This window comes from Rissa tridactyla, chromosome 3 (genome assembly GCF_028500815.1).
Source record: "Rissa tridactyla isolate bRisTri1 chromosome 3, bRisTri1.patW.cur.20221130, whole genome shotgun sequence".
Lineage (NCBI taxonomy): Eukaryota > Metazoa > Chordata > Aves > Charadriiformes > Laridae > Rissa > Rissa tridactyla.
The window spans coordinates 89,130,821-89,147,418 of record NC_071468.1 but is presented as its reverse complement, the minus strand read 5'-3'; the positions used below and the strand labels follow the sequence as shown (position 1 = coordinate 89,147,418).

General features: G+C 40.0%; 1 protein-coding gene across 2 annotated transcripts in view; it reads right to left on the bottom strand.

The window, feature by feature from the left end:
* UBE3D (ubiquitin protein ligase E3D) overlaps positions 1 to 16,026 on the bottom strand; it is an 84,098-nt gene extending 68,072 nt beyond the window's left edge. The window contains exons 1-7 of one of the 2 annotated variants that reach the window (XM_054196798.1): positions 15,902 to 16,026; positions 15,547 to 15,752; positions 13,141 to 13,231; positions 9,666 to 9,897; positions 3,705 to 3,774; positions 1,365 to 1,434; positions 389 to 497 (exon numbers count right to left, since the gene is read on the bottom strand). In XM_054196798.1, coding sequence (XP_054052773.1) covers positions 389 to 497; positions 1,365 to 1,434; positions 3,705 to 3,774; positions 9,666 to 9,897; positions 13,141 to 13,231; positions 15,547 to 15,752; positions 15,902 to 15,963 — 840 coding nt within the window. In that variant the 5' untranslated portion in view covers positions 15,964 to 16,026. The remainder of the gene's footprint in view (positions 1 to 388; positions 498 to 1,364; positions 1,435 to 3,704; positions 3,775 to 9,665; positions 9,898 to 13,140; positions 13,232 to 15,546; positions 15,753 to 15,901) is intronic. The other variant, XM_054196797.1, reaches the window with a different exon arrangement.
* Positions 16,027 to 16,598: the final 572 nt, after the last annotated feature.

Sequence of the window (16,598 nt, the reverse complement as noted above, 5' to 3'; positions counted from 1 at the left end):
ATTTGATGAACTTCTGGTGATTAACTATAAGAAGCACTGGAGCAAGAAGATGAGATATATATTATAAAGTAAAACCCTAAGCTTTCCTTATTTTCTGAATACAAAACACTGCTATTTCTGTGCTACTTACGGCACTTCCATAGTACTTTCATTACTGTATTAATAGAGAAAATGTCTATATGTACATCTACTTAGATTATAAAACAGAAGGAAATTTCTTACTTAAACAGAATTCTTCAGAACTACTTCAACACAAGAATTTGAATTTGTTAATTTTCTTTAAAGTTATGATCATGCACAGCATAAATAATACATTTTAGGAGTTGGGATTCATAGGTTAACCTTCTTCTGCAGGATAAAGATTTAAAAAAAAACAAACCCAACTTACCAGAATATAGATTTTTCCATCATCTCCTTTTACAGCAAATCTAAACGTGCTTTTAGCAGAGGACAATTCCACAAGACACTGAGCAACCATTCTCTGTACGAATTGAGACCTGTTTAAGAATTAACCACGTATTATATGTATTCATAACACCCACATGGGCAAAGGCATTCATAACGATGCAGTACAAGTATATGAGTATCTCCATACTGTCAATTCCACTGCATTCTACAATCACTTTTTATTGAGAGATGGGGCTTCTTTATCTTCCTCTCCCTCAAAACCAGAGGATTTTCTTTTTCCTGCAACTGGCAATTTTTAATAGATCAGCAGTCTGAATTGTTCCACATCCTTTATTTTGACCAACACCAAATGTCAAATGCTGAATTTCCTTTTCCCTATTATATTTTACACATATGAACACAAAGTTAAGAATGATGCACGTATTTCAAATATAATTTGAAATAAGAACTGTGACTAATGCATAGTACATGATACAAGATAGCTAGATCAAGTTCTGTCTCCTCTTCAAACTTCCTCTTAACTTCAAACTGAAGTACTTGAAAATTCAAAAGTCTCACTTCCAAGTAAACATTTCAAGCTTTACTTAATTTAACTTTACAAAATGTAACCTCCCACTTTCATAATTAGTCTCCAGACATAATGCCAATGTAAATAGTTCAAAATAAGTAAGTATTGTATTTTGGTTTATCACCCAAATAGTGAGACACTGTGACAAATTATACACAATCTCTCTCCTGCATCACACAGAAAGATAAGCAAACAAAATTGTACATGAGCAAATTCAGACTACATTACCTTTACAATGCTTGTAAATGATTACATAAAATTTGGCAGCACTTTGTTATTATATGTAAGTATTCAAGAAACTAAAATGTTAGGGCATTTCTAGCATCCTTTCTAAAACATAAACCTGAGCAAATTATCTGATTGTTTTTTTATTAGTTTTATTTGTTACCTTGGTGTTGGGCTGAAGCTTTCCTCAGATGGTCGAATAATCACCTCGGTAACATAATATTTAACGGTATCTAAAATGACAAAAACATTTTTCAAGTACAACAGAACAACGAACTTGTTAAGAGTAGACTGTAAGTCACTGTATCTCTATACTAATTAAACTTTTGGTTGGCACTCAATTAAGAGGTGCAGCAGATGGTCAAATTCTGTTTTGGTTTGTGGGAAGAGAAGCAACCAATAACAGAAAATATACACTGCCAGAAGAAAACTACTCTGAGCTAATTACATGATAAGCAATTTGTCATTCATATTGATCTTTGCTTAACGCTGGGAACAATCATCTTGAAACAAAGCAAGCAAGAGCTCAAGCCAAACCTGAAAGATGAATTGAAAGAACTTTCCTAAAGCACTGAGATCAGCATAGCTTACATAAGTATTTTAGTACCCTCTGCTGCTCAGTAATGCTGCAGTGAATCACAAGAGACAGTTTTAATAACAGCACATACAGGGGAATAATTTTCTTCTTTGCTCGAAGAGCAGATTAGAATTTCCTTCCAAAAATCACGCTAACTCAATACCAATACTGCATACGTTCCAAGTTTCAATGTAACTGTTCCCCAAAAGCCCCACTAAGACAGCCTTTCACATTAAATGGAAGTGTTTGAGTATAGAATTTAATCCCCATCAGTGAAGTCAAGTCAAAGATGATCATATTGAAGCTCTGGGTCTATCCTAAAAACACGGCCTAACCAGAGAGCCAACAGAACAGGTTAAGCATAGAGAGTGATAAATTCATTCCACTAAGCTTTATCATGTGAACAACAGTAAAGATCCATCAGTTCCATAAATCTTAAGGGTGGAAGAGATTGTCTCATTCTATCTCTGTCCACACACACCAGCAGAAGTGGATGAAAGCAAGCAATTCAGAAAGACACTTAATCTGTTTTAAAGATTCCAAAGGCTCGGTAATCCCACCCCTTCTCCAGATAAGTACTACTACACTTTTTAAATTATCCTCACTGTTAGGAAATTATATTTTACCTCTTAGTTTAATTTCAGTCTGCTCCACACTGTGCCTAGACCTGGGCAACAGGAGGAAAAGAAGCCAGTTCAGTCATTCTAGCTCCTCAGCTGTCACCTTGAGTGAAAAATCGGTTCTACTGCTGAAAGGGCACTGAGAATTAAGATGTTTGCTTGCAGAGAGACAGAAGGTGGGATTTCCCAAGAAAAAGTATACAAGTATATGGGGGTAGAGTTGGGGGAAGGAATAGCTGACAGGGGAATTTCAAAGCCAAATCTGTCCTCCACAGCTACACCACTCTAATCCAGCTATGTCTTCAAGGCATGGATATGTGCTCATGAGGAAGTACAAAAGCATGACAGTCAAGTCTGCTCTCTACTCTCTTTTCACAGAAATGGTTCTGCCTACACTTATACCATACCTCTCTGGCTAGTTTTTTTTTTTTTGTCTGCTCTTTGAATGCCCTGTAAAGTTCCTACAGTACTGAAAAAACATGATCAAAACAATGGACATGCTATCTAACTTCAGCCATGTAAAGAGTCCAGACCAACTCCCTGCACATCTACATAGTATTTGCCTTTTCCCATACCCTGTGATCACATCAACCACTGCTTCCTACAATGATCTGAAGGCTTAGATTAAGACATTCATTATTCATGATGATTTGTAAAGGCCTTTCCCAAGCACTGTTTTCCCAAAGTCTTACAACCTGCACTGTGGACTTTCAAACATCCTATCTGAAATTTGGGTTTATTAAAGCCTGTACTGTTCAGATCAACTGCACAGGACAATCTGAAATTTCTGTAACAGGAGAACTTCTCTCTTGTGTCCCTCATGACGTATTTCTTAAACAGGCTTTGCATTTTCTGAGAAGTTTTTATGTTCTCCAGACCTCTGAACTAAGCCAGGCTCGCACTGACTGATGCAGTGGAGTAGAGGGAGAATGAAAGAATGAACCCTGCTAGTAGCATTCTTATCATTGTGTCTCTCCTGTTAATAACTGCATTTTGAAAACCACCAGAGACTCATCTTTAGATTACTTCAGGTAAACCCTGCTGATTCAATATAATGACCGCTTTTAAACCAATAATCTCATCATCACATGAAACAGAAAGAAGGATGAGGAAAATCCCCATCGTAAGTCACTTTCAAGGTCTAACAGTAGAAGCAACAACCACACCTGTTCCAGAAGGGAATAAAGACAAACACACAGGAATCAGCCCTGCACCTTACTGATAAACTCCTTCCCCCCAGAGTTTTTCACCTCCAGTACTCAATGGCTGATGCAGCGAAATCTAGTTTGGTTTGTACATCCCATACCTGCTGATACTGTTTCTCCCAGCATTGTCCTGCAGCGCTTACAAATTACTCTGGTATTTTCCTTTGATTTCTGTAGGACAAAGAAATGTCATTTAAATGTCACTCAGTTATTCTGAAACAGGATGGATAATTTTAACACACTCTCCAGAGTATACAGTGAACTTTGTACTTGTTTCAGTTCTCTTTGTGTTTACATACACACCGATTAGCATTCGCTATTTCAGCTTTCTACATTTCAATTTGCTTGCAAGTTTCATACTAGTTTTAAAATCTGGCAATATATACTGATCACTCAGCACAATCTGCAATAGCTAACAGGCGAATCCTGTAATACTGAGTGACTGGAAGACAAAATGACAAGGTAAATTTGATTTTGATAAGGGCAAAATAATCTACATGGGAAGTATTTCAAAATAAATACATAATATTTTTTGCTGCAATATGACTACCATCACTGAATAAAGTTGTAGCCACTGTCGACAGTCCAATGCTCAGCAGAGAGCAGAGAATGTCTACAGCGTATTTTGAATTACTAGGAAACAGCTGAAGAACAAAACATAATACAATGTTCCAGAAAGGTGCGGTGGATTCTGTTCTTGAACAACCCCTCTCCCTCAATTCAAGCTGAAACAGAAAGGGTATTGACAAAGAGGAAGAATTGTCAGAGGTGCAAAACAGTTTCCATATGTGACAAGAAAACACACGTACTGGGAGAACGCATGAAAGATAGAAAACTGAGGGGTATTGTTGAGTTATATAAAATCACAAATGCTTAGGAAAATCTGAAGAGGAAAAAAAACATTTACTCTCATAGCTCTTGCTATGAAATTATAACCTGGTTTGTGTCAAAGAAAAGGAAGGTATCTGTCACACAATGCATAATATAGTTCAGTATTCACTACAGGAAAGTATTTTTCATATTAAAACTACACATAAATTCAGAAAGTCCTCCGAAATTCAGGAGAAGCAATGTTCATCAAGGACTTATCAAAAACAAAAAAAAGGTGGATAACAACATCTAGTTCAAGAAGTCCCCACACTGGCCAAAATATCATTCAATATTTGCCTCACTCTTACGCACTCATTACTGTCCACTGAAAAAGATCTTACTTCTGGATGAACTTGTGATCTGCCCTAGTAACACCCCTACTAATTCCAGTGTTAATATTTAAAATCAGTACCAGTATAAAGATACAACTAAGCACAACTTCTACTTTAATCCAAAGTCTAAATTCCAGAACTGGTTCTGTGTGGGCTTATTAACCTGGGTGCAGCACAGCACAGCTCTGGTCTGGAAGCAACACACACATGCAACCACAATGATGCTCCTGAGATAATAAACCCTTCTGGACCTAGAAATCCTGAGAATGTAATGAGAAGACATCTAAATTGGATTTTTACATGTGGTTTTTCTATCATCACTTCTATAATTGTTCGTACAGTATACAGTGCATAAAAATACCCATATTACTTAAACAACTACTGTTTCATTGGCTTGGTTTGTCCAAAAGTCACTATCACTAAGTCCACTAAGTCCAAACAAGTCACTATCAACATGAGAAACCATATTACAGCACACACCTACAATAATAATATCTAAATTTAGCATAAAGCAAACTAGTTGAGGGAAAAAAACCCTGCAAATTTATCTTCTTCTGTAGCCTTTGTAAAAGATGGCCACAGTTCCCATACATTCCAACTGGAGAGAACACACACACGCTCTTTGGGAGCATAGTATTTATATTCATCACCACTATCATACTCCTTAGTATTTAAATTTTTGAAGTTATGATGAGAGATAATTTCAGCAGAACGATGTCCAGAATAAAAAGTGGTACTCTGTGGCCTATCACAACACAAAAGCATAAAAATAATAATAATAAAAAAAATTTAAAAAAGAGCTCCAGGAAGTAAATCCAACAGCCCTAGCTATGTCAGGTACACTTTTCATCTTACAAAGGTAAGTTTTGAGCTATGTCCGTTACAGGCTGTCTTTAGAACATGGATTATGGACTTTCAGACTATGCAGACTTCCAAGCACATTTATCCTAATAAAAAACTGAATAATGTTTTGTTAATTGTTTGATATTAATGCAGGTGCCTCGAAGCACATGTGGTCTGTTATTAGACCGCTGGTGAAAGAGATTATGGGCAAGTCAAATAGGCACTTTGGGCCAATTTTTTCAGTTACTCCATGGAAAAGTGTACGTACTTCCTGCTGCAATGATAGGGAAGGGGTAAACATGGGAGACAGAGGAGTTACACGCACCAGTAGATTGTGCTTAGTCTCACAATCTGCACTAAAGCCCAGCCAAATGCCAGATCTTCTATTCAGGAATAGCAGCAACAACAAAGCCAGTGATGAAAAAATAAAGGAATACATAGTGGAAGACAGCAAAAATCAAAAGAATTTAGAGATGGTAGCTAACCAAACCAGAGTTATTAATGAGATGCTACCAAGAAAGGGCAAATACGATCTCTGAATGCATGAACAACTAAAGACTTGATACAGATAAACAGAAAAATAATAATATATTCAGAATTAGTGAGATGTTTACTGCAGAAATGGATCTATAAAGTATGTTAAAAATTTGGAAAACAGTTTGGAAAACTGCTACAAAAATAATTTCTAGACAATAAATACACCTCAGAGATAAAAACAGGTACAGAGTTGCAATTCTTAGCATGCTTAATTTATTAAGAAGGCAGCAGAGTCAGGATGATTAACCACTGAAACAGCTTACCAAGAAATGTGATAAAGCTTCCATCACTTGAAGTATTAAATCAATACTGGATGTCTTTCTCAAAGCTATAGCTCACGCAGAACTGATGGATTTGATGCTGGAAATACCTAACAGACGTCTCTGATCTGTACTATGCAAATAATAAAATGAACAGAAAGGACCACTCTAGCTCCACAAAAAACAGAAAGCATCCCACGTGGAATCTGAACTTATTATCACAAAGTCCTGCTTGTTCCTCGCAAACCAGGAATCGAACTAAAAGCCCCAGGGAGAGCCCGACAGCTTCTGTTAGAGCTTCAGAGAGCTAACTATGTTAGAAGTACAGCCCCCTTGTTATGGAGATCAGAAAAAACATATGTTTCACATATACGCAGTTTTCCCATTTCCCAATTCCTACTTTGCGACTCCTCTCAAACATACGCAACAAAATTACTTATGTAACTTGAAGAACAAGGATAAGTAGACAAGGTTTTGTGAAAGCCAGTATTTGAGGCTGGTACAAATATTGCACAGTATATGCATATAATAGACAGTACTTCCTTGAAAGCTACAACTGGAATGTTTTTTTCTGACTACAGTTAGAGGTGCTAGCTGAGAATTGTGCAGTACGGTACCTAAAAAACTCCGCTAACTCGTTGTATCATGCTTCAATGGAAAAAGCGATAGTTTTAGCTAGACTAATTAAATCAATATATCTATTTGACAACTTGCAGCTGCTGGCAATCTGCAGATGGAGGTGGATCACCAGACTAATAGTTTCTGTTTCTATTCCTAAGGTTCCCTGATATGGTGTCAGGGAAACTATTTTCCCCAGGAGATACTATTAGGATGCTGCAAGACCATGTGACATTTAAAACCTATGTTACACCAGAAGACTAATACATGTGAGAAACACGTTTACAATGGACGGATGCTGCCTTGGTCCCACTGGAGGCTGGAAAAGATTGTTTAAGCATCTCTGGTACATTCCGGCTACTATTTTGGTCATAGGCAAACACTTTCCAAAGAACTGCAATGCAATTAAAAAAGAACTTTCATACTGGGGCAGACTACAACAATATTCTCTGAAATTAGAACATTTATGCCAATAGAAATCAATCTTGCCTGTAACTTTCTATTATTCATATTATGGAAGAATTTTCTATTTCAGTATGAGGGCTTTTTCCTTATTAGTCCAGTTTCTGCTGGATCTTACAGTTTGCTCATTTGCTTGGCAACCGAATGATGCTGGAAATAAGCAAACACAGAAATGAGAATTAATTGCAAGTGTGAAAGATGTAAAAAGAGGGATTTGACACAAACAAGAAGAGAATTCTCAACTTCAATGCAAGTCTAACAAAGCAAACGTGAAAATTCATCACACTAAACTACTATTGTATGTCTCTGACAGAAAGGAGCCTCCTCCCTCATTCAAAAGCTCTGCTGTTATCCTGGTTTGACCCACATCTCAGTAACATCTTTGTCCCACATCCTTTTATCATGTTTCTGCCTCTAAACCAACCCTTTTCTGGAAAACAAACATTCTCTTTGATTGATCAAAGAAGCGTGTTGGTCAGACTGCTCCCCCATCTTTGGGATGCAATATGAACTCCATGCACCCTGCCTCTTCCTGTCTTTGCTCCTATTGTTCTAAGATCTCTTTTGAGACTACTGAAATGTGAAATAATTAATTTTGGGGACCTCTGGCAGAAAGCACTGTCCGCTTGGAAATTCAGAATCTTCTGCTCAGCCTCCTTCTTAAGGATAATTAGAAGAAATAGCTCCAATTGCCACAGAGTTAATCCAAATTAATCTGCTTCTCCCATGCTGATATCCTTTCAGGGTATCAGTTCTTATTTTCCCCTCCCCATATTCTGCTTTTCAAAGAACAATGGGACCGCAAAGAGACCACAGCTGCAAGACTTGCAGATATGGACCGTAGGACAGAACTGTTTCCCAAGCAGATGGCTCGCTGGGATGCAGTGCACCAGCAACTGTTGAACTGAGAGAATGATGGTGATTTAACTGGGGATAATACAAATCCCTAATGATGATAAGCAGCAGCAGACACGAATCAGGGCCTCTGGTGTTACTTCTCAACAGATTAAAAGTTTCATGTTGGGAATCTGTACGTGGCAAGTCATCAGCTGTTGCAGACACAAGTTGCCAAGGCAGCATCAGTTCCCATAACTGTAGGAGGATTTCAGTAGTCAGGTTTAATACATGGTACCGGAAGAAGAGATGGTACCTGCAGGCCCAGCCTTTCTCAACACAACTACAAAGGAGGAGATTCACAGAAAAGGCTTTATAGAAATACAGGCTTGGGTGAACTATGTTCCTAGATGTTCTTCTGGATGAAGAAAAGATTATTGCTTGAACTTTTTTTATACATGTGCTAGACTTCCAAGATGAGTAAAGCACTGAATTTTCTTTCTTCATGAGTTTTATCCCACCTTTTAAACATCAGAATCCCTACAAATGTTTTTTTCCTGAGCAACAACAAATTTTGGTGTTTCTAAGCCAAATGATAGTCCTCTTCCTAAAGATTCAGCTGATAGATAAATCCCCTCCTGGTACACCTCAGAAACATCAACATGAAGAGTTATAACCCAGTGTGGCAAGTCCCTTTCACTAGACAGAGAGCAGTCAAACTCAATTTCCTTACTGTATTCTACGAGTGTAAGACAGTCCCATCTGAACTCAAAACACATTTTGATTTTTCCAAGTCTTTCTAAAGGTTAAAAAAAAATTTAAAAAAAAAAATCACACCTTCTTTCAATCATATTTATAGTTATGCATTCAGTCATAGGTTCAGAAGAAAAAGCACTGTTACTCCAGTTTCCTCCTCATTCTTTGCTCCACTACGCTTTGACAAACACCTAACCCATTACAGTTGTTATCTTACTAAATGTTGATGTCCTTCACTCAGTATATTTTGGCGTGGAAATATTTGGGTGTAGAACTACATAATTAAATAGTTTCTAATTCAGTTTATAGTAAGAAGTTCTTCTTGCATATCTAGGTAAATATCAAGACCATGGTGCATGCTTTAGAAAATGTAAATCATAGCTTAGAACATTTTCTGGCTTCTTTAAAACTGAATGTCAACAACTCCCTATGACCTTCAAAATAGCTCTGTAATACATGTAAGTTAAATAAACCAGTGACAAAAAAGTGGTTTACAAGGAAAAAAGTCCAAATACATTTACTTAGGAATTAATAAAACAAAATACTTTACCAAGTTGGAGCCACTCTGAGAAGCATAGTGTCCAGTCTCTGAGCAGCACATGGGAGATTCAGGCACGTGTGATTCATTTTCTGAATTCAACAGAAAAAAAGTGTCCCCAAGAAAACAGTCATCCTGCCGAGGGTGCAAAGTGCTTCTGGCAAAGGGGTTAGGATGACAACACCACTCTTCAACCAAAGCACTCCAGTTTTCACTTGGTAGAGGAAGAACTCTGAGAAATTTCCTAAGAGCAAAGAAGAAAAACATGTTTCAATATATTACATTCTTTTCTAAGATACTAAAAGAGATCTTAGACTCCTTAGAAAAAGGGGAGGAAGCATGGCATTTTCTCCATTTCTCCATTTGACTCTCCTTTCAGTCAAAGACACTTTCTTTGAATGAATTCTAAGAAGCAATGGCTGAGTGTTTCCTGCCAAGTTTGTGATCAAGCATTTCCCAAGGATGAACATCCAATGATTATAAGGCAGAACTTGGCATAATCCTCTCTTGAAATGAATCACATGGCAAAAATAAAACAGTTCTACCCAACCATAAAAAATATCACAATGGGCATTCTGCAATTATATTTATTATAACTTCTTGTAAAGTTCTTGTAACAAATGTTCACATAAAACCAACAGCAACAGACTACTACCACAGCAAGGGAGAGCATGTCCTTTGAAGTCCCTCAAAGTCAGATACCAGACTTTGAAAAAGCTAAATCCTGACAAAAATACCACAGTAATATCTTCATTAACAACAACAACAAAAAGAATAAAAAGGATAATGCAATCTTCATTTAGATTCAGATTCAACTTTTAGAAGTCACATACACAAAAACACAAATCCCTTTCCTGTGGGCAGCTGTATGGACCAAGCAGGCTGCTCCAGGCAACACCAGACTTTGCTTTCATTATCAGTGTTGTTTTTAACTTACTTTCTTTGGTTACACACAGTGCCAGCAGATTTTGTAAGCCAAGGTTTGGAACCACTGCTTTAAATTGTAAAATTACTCTTAAAGTTGTAAAATGCTCTTAAAGCTAGAATATACACATGTGGCTATAGAAATACCAGTTTGGTCATTATGAGTCTGTAGTCAACACCTTCCTGCCCGCAGTTCCTATAGCCATTCTGTGGTCCCCCTACATGTGATTTTGTTAAGGATGGAGAAGTACTGATGGATACCGTCCACATATTTACATTTCCTTTAACCTGTGTTTTCTAGAAAACTATTGCACTGGGAAGAAACTCAGCCCCTTTACCAAAACAATAGGCAATGGCTTCAACTGTGTGCCCTTCTCTCACAATTTTCTAGATGTGCTGTTTGTTGCAGAGCTGTGCTTTCTGCTCTCTGCCTAGTTTCCATGAATGCTTTCCTTTTGTTCCCTTATTTTTTCTGCTGTCACCTGAAACCTTCACATAGAGTTTCTTGATTCTACTCCTTACTTAAAACTTGCCAATACTACTTTGCTTATGGTGCTACTTCACAAATAATCACACAGCTGCTAAGGCAACAGTTAGATACCCTCCCCTTCTTGCAGTTCTCAGACTATTCTTTTCTGAAGATGCCCATCCTTCCCACTGTAGTTTCTTGTGCCTTTTGTATCATTGATTGGGTGAAAGCAAAATCTTTTCTAAAAACTTCCTTTCTACATCGACAATACATTTTAAACTGCGCTTGCCCCACCTGCAGATGAAAGCTGGAATAACTCGTCCTCCGATCCAGCTTTACCATAACTAAGATCACCTCTTGGCACCACCCATCGCTGTCTTCACTCTCTGTGGTCTTATATATCGCCTAAGACACAACCACAATCCTTACATGGTGGGACCTTAATTCTGGTGTTGGCCTAATGACTGATTATTTGTCAGCCTTGCACAATTATGTCCAATGCTATTATGGTTTAACCCCAGACAGCAGCTAAGACCACGCCACTTGCACAGTTCTCTCCCTTCCCCCTTAAAAAGGCAGGGAGAAGAGGGAGAAAAGGAGGGTGAAGGAAAGGAAAAAAAAAAATCGTGAGCTGAGATAAAGACAGTTTAATAGAACAACATCAGAAAAAGAAAATATCAATAATAATAATGGTAAAAGAATACACACGATAAAGTAATACAACATAAGTCACTCCCATCACCTGATGATCGGTCGACCAGCCCGTCCCAATTAATGATCGCCGATTCCCACCCCCTGGCTAACCCCAATTCATATATTGAACATGATGTCTATGGGATGGAATATTCCATTGGCCATTCCATTGTTCTGTCTATGCTCATTCCCAGCTTCTACGCGAAGCTGAAAAAAGTCCTTGGACACTATAAAAATCACCTAGCAACAACTAAAACAGTATGTATTATTAACATTCTTTTCATACCAATTCTGAAACACAGTAACCACTAGAAAGAAAATTAACTCCATTCCAGCTGAAACCAGGACAAATGCGAAGACAAACACTGAAAAGAAAAAAAAAAAAAAAGTCTTCATTCCTATGTATTGCTTTTAAACTACAGAAACAAAAATTCCGACTGTGTCATGTTACAGGATGCAAAACTAAAAGATGTGAACTCCATGCATATGAATTTGGTGAGCTGAAATTCAGGAAAACACCCACTGACACACAAAAATATCAAAGCGCAGCATCTTTGGAAAGCAAATATTACTGACTAGAAATTAGAAGCTTCATTACTCTACAAATGTGTCAAAATAAGAGTTATTGCTAGACTTTCTGATGAGATATTTCAGAAGAGAAAGCTAGGAAATCCTTACTCAGTTACATTCAAGCCAGGCATAAATCCGTATGTATGACAAGAAAGTAACAGGAGTTTATAGAACATGCCACAGTTGTATTACCATTTTGAGTATTAGGAGTGACACAGATAAAATGCTGCAAGTGTGTCTCTAACAACTCCAACATATCTGGCTGAAGCTGTCAAAAATTGTTCATCAGAAGAGCTAGAAAATGCAAGAGCTTTTTATTAAATTTCTCATTCACTCTGCAGACTTTGTAAGGAACAGAGATAAGGCAAAGTCACACAGCTAAGAAACAGCTCCTGCATTTACCAAATTCAGCATCCCTGAACTATGTGAAGGTTGGCTTTGCTTAACAGATAAAAGTGAGTTGTGGTCAACAACCCCATTCTGAGCAGGCACTCTGTAACTATGGCACGATAACAGAAATGTCTCACTCAAGGCATAGCACAGAAGCAGGAAAAGAACTGAGATTTCCCAGCTTCCACAGCAATGTACCAAACTCTCTTTGTATGTTACTTCTACTTTCTAGCCAGAATAAAATCAAGAAGTAAATGAATAAATGGCGAAAAACTCTTTCAAGTAATTTTGCTTTTAGTCATCCATAGTGCTTCAAAAGTGTTCTCATCTATCAGTTTCAAAATAAATGCCTTTTAGCTGTCTCTCTAAGTACGTAAAATAGCATGAATACCAATCACTATGGCATTTATTGCTATAAATACAAGACACTGCAGGACTCACCGGTCTTTTACTATGATGTCACCACAGGATTGACAGTAAAAGACATAACTCTTCTGGGGTTTCAGACTTTCCCTCAAAGTATGAGCCAAATCTACAGAAAGAAGAGGACATATTAATCTCCCAAGTTGTATAAAATTTTCAGTCACTTGTACATAAAAATCCTTCCAAATACTTCAAACTTCAAAAAATAAGAATCTAACAGACCAAGCAAAATGCTGACATTTTAAACACAACATTAATTTATTTACCTGTAGAAGCAAGTAATTAGATTTAGAAAAACTTGCCACCTCCACCGCACGCTCCATATTGCTGAATAGGAATTGTATATATGAATAATTATTTTAAAAGTGCAAATCCTCTCCACAGGGGGAGCTGAGATATTGGTATCATTACAGAGATTGCATAGATTAAAATTCAATGCTACTCTTGTGTAGTAATAGTTCTGCTAATCTGTGTCTCAGCAATATGAGGGTACATCCCAATATGTAACACAAAATAGCTGCCGGTGTGGAAAGGGCACTAGTTTTAAAATTTTCAGGCAGGTAAGATACAGAGCCACTGTGGTGCCACGCAAGGAATAGATAGTATGCAATACCCTCTGCAGGCCAGCAAAGCAAAAACGGTCTCACAAAAGCTGGCTCAGACAACTTTTCCAAATTAAAAGAGGAGCTATAAAAGCCTCCACAAATTATCAAATAACATCTGGTGGAAGAAAAGTAAAACTGTAAGCCTAGCACTATGTATGAATAGGTTTTGCGTTGCCCACTTTCTATAGCTTAAGAATCAAGGTATATTCTCAGCACTGGCATTCAGTATTTAATATGTAAATTCAGTAATGTAGTTGCAACCACAAGTGAAAAGTACTTTAAAAGGTTACAGAATTTCATATAAGAGACAACTAGTTTTGCATACTAATATAAAACATTAAAGGCTGACTAAGGTTATCCAATATATATGTCAATTACCATCTGGGTCACATACATGTTTTTCACCGGATTTCACGTACTAATTTCAAAGGTAAATTTTTAAAACTTCACCTTTGATCTTTTTAAGCATGCCTCATTAATAAGACACACTAAATACTTTTTGTATAATTGAACTGTCAAAGCACATGCATAATTACAGATTAACATACAGAAGCAACCTCAGCATACCATAAAATCAACAGAGTATTCCAGTGTGTTTCTGGTGCTGAAACCACTATTGTACCTCACATACCTTAGTGGTCATTTCTACTTTAAAACCACAGAATGACAGCTTTGTGTTATTGAATATGTCTTTCTGTGTCACATGCTTTTAAATGAATGCAAATAAATTGAGCTTGGATGCTAGAATGAAAGAAAGCAACAGCTATACTACCATGCTTCCTATTTATGCAATCACGTCCTAGACCTGAATTAGTATCATGGAAATTAAGGAGGTAACTTTGCAGATGTTACCTGCAACATTAACGCCTGCAAACTCAGGCTGTGAGAACAGCCTCCAACACAAAATCACAATCCTTTACAATTAAGTGGTCGATGACAACCTTAGTACTATAGCCTGGATGAATCATATTACTGCATTTTCAGCCACCAAACACAAAACAGGAAGGAAGTAAAATAATTTTGAATATGGGAAAGCACGGAGGAGGAACTCAGAGCAATTCTCAAACTCCTACACAAAACACTCAGCAACCACATTTCCCTTTCATTCCAACGCTTTTTGCAGTTTCGATTTTTGAAACTGACAAGTTTATTAAATTTTATGGGTTCCTGTTTAAATCTTATCAGAGTTACAGATAGATTTTTAGAAAAAGCAACAGCATACACACAATGCAAACCATGAACTCCAGTTGGTTTGGTGGTTTGTTTTCTTTTTGGTTGGGTTTTTTGTGCTGCAGAATCATAGAATGGTTCGGGTTGGAAGGAACCTTAGAGATCATCTAGTTCTACTCCCTGCCATGGACACCCCCCACTAGACCAGGTTGCTCAAAACCCATCCAACCTGACCTTGAACACTTCCAGGGATGGGGCATCCACAGCTTCCCTGGGCAACCTGTGCCAGTGTCTCATCACCCTCACAGTGAAGAATTTCTTCCTAGTATCCAATTGAAACCTCCTCTCTTTCAGTTGAAAACCGTTACCCCTCGTCCTGTCGCTCCACTCCCTGACAACGAGTCCCTCCCCATCTCTCCTGTAGGCCTCCTTTAGGTACTGGAAGGCTGCTATAAGGTCTCCCCGGAGCCTTCTCTTCTCCAGGCTGAACAACCCCAACTCTCCCACCCTGTCCTCCTAGGAGCGGTGCTCTTAACCTCTGCTAGCACACCATTTAAAATAGTAAGGTCCCAGGAGAAGCACCGCACCCTTCTTTTAAGCGGCAGGCCCACTTTCCCCCCGCGCCGCGCGGGCCCCGCCCCGGCCTTACCGGCGGGCGGCGGCGCCGGGCGGCGCAGGGGCATGCGCAGGTGGAGGCCGTCGCCGGGGAGGCGGCGCAGGCCGCGGGTGGAGGACGGGGCCAGCCTGACCTCTGCCGGCAGCGCCGCCGCCGCCACCGAGCGCCCGCCGCTCCTCACCGCCAGGCAGTCGGCAGCCACCGAGACGTCCAGCGCCGAGCTCGTGGGGTCGGCCTCGCTGGGGAGGCAAAGGAAAGGGTGTAAGCGTTTATGGCTCAGGGCGCTGACAGACCCGCCGCCCCAGCGCCCCCCGCCCCCGCCGGCACCGGCCGCTCCGCACGGCCCGAGCGGCGGCAGGAGGGCCGCCAGCCATCGCCCCCGCACTACCGGATAACCAGCAAGGCGCTCTGCGTCCCCCGCCTGATCTCCAACAGGAACCCTCCCGCCATGCCGGCAATGGAACGGCTCCGGCCGCCCGCGCGGGAAGACACCGGCTTTTCCGCCGCCCGCCCGCCACAGCGCCGCCTGCTGCCGGGCGGCGGACACGGCCCGGTGGCAGCGGCGGGACGGAGCGGCGGGGCGACTGCCGCCCACCCCTCCCTCGCCCCGCCGTCGGCGGTGGGGTCGGGCCTCGGTCCCGTCGGGTCGTGAAGCCCCGAGGCCTTGCACAGTGTGCCCGGGCAGCCGCTCCGGGCTCGGCTGGCCTCACGGGGTTTTCTCATGGCCAGCCTGAACCTCTTCGTGTGTCAACATCTGCCTGTCGTCTCCTGTCCTCCTGACTCGCCACTGTTGCGAGGAGCCTGGGTCCGTCATCTCAGGCACCTCCCCACCGGCACTTTCACCCCAAAAGCCATCTCACCTCACAGTGCTCCAGCCCACAACATCCTCATGGTGTCCAACAAACTTGGTCCTGTTTACAGACGCCTTCCCTGCAAGGGGCATGGGGGAACATTGGGCACCGTCTCCTAGATGTGTTCTAATCCAGTGCCAAGTAATGGGGATAATCAGTCTCCTTGATCTACGGGCTCTGCTCCAGGATGCTGTCAGCCCTCATCGCTGCTCGGGCCAGCTCAGCTTGCCGTCC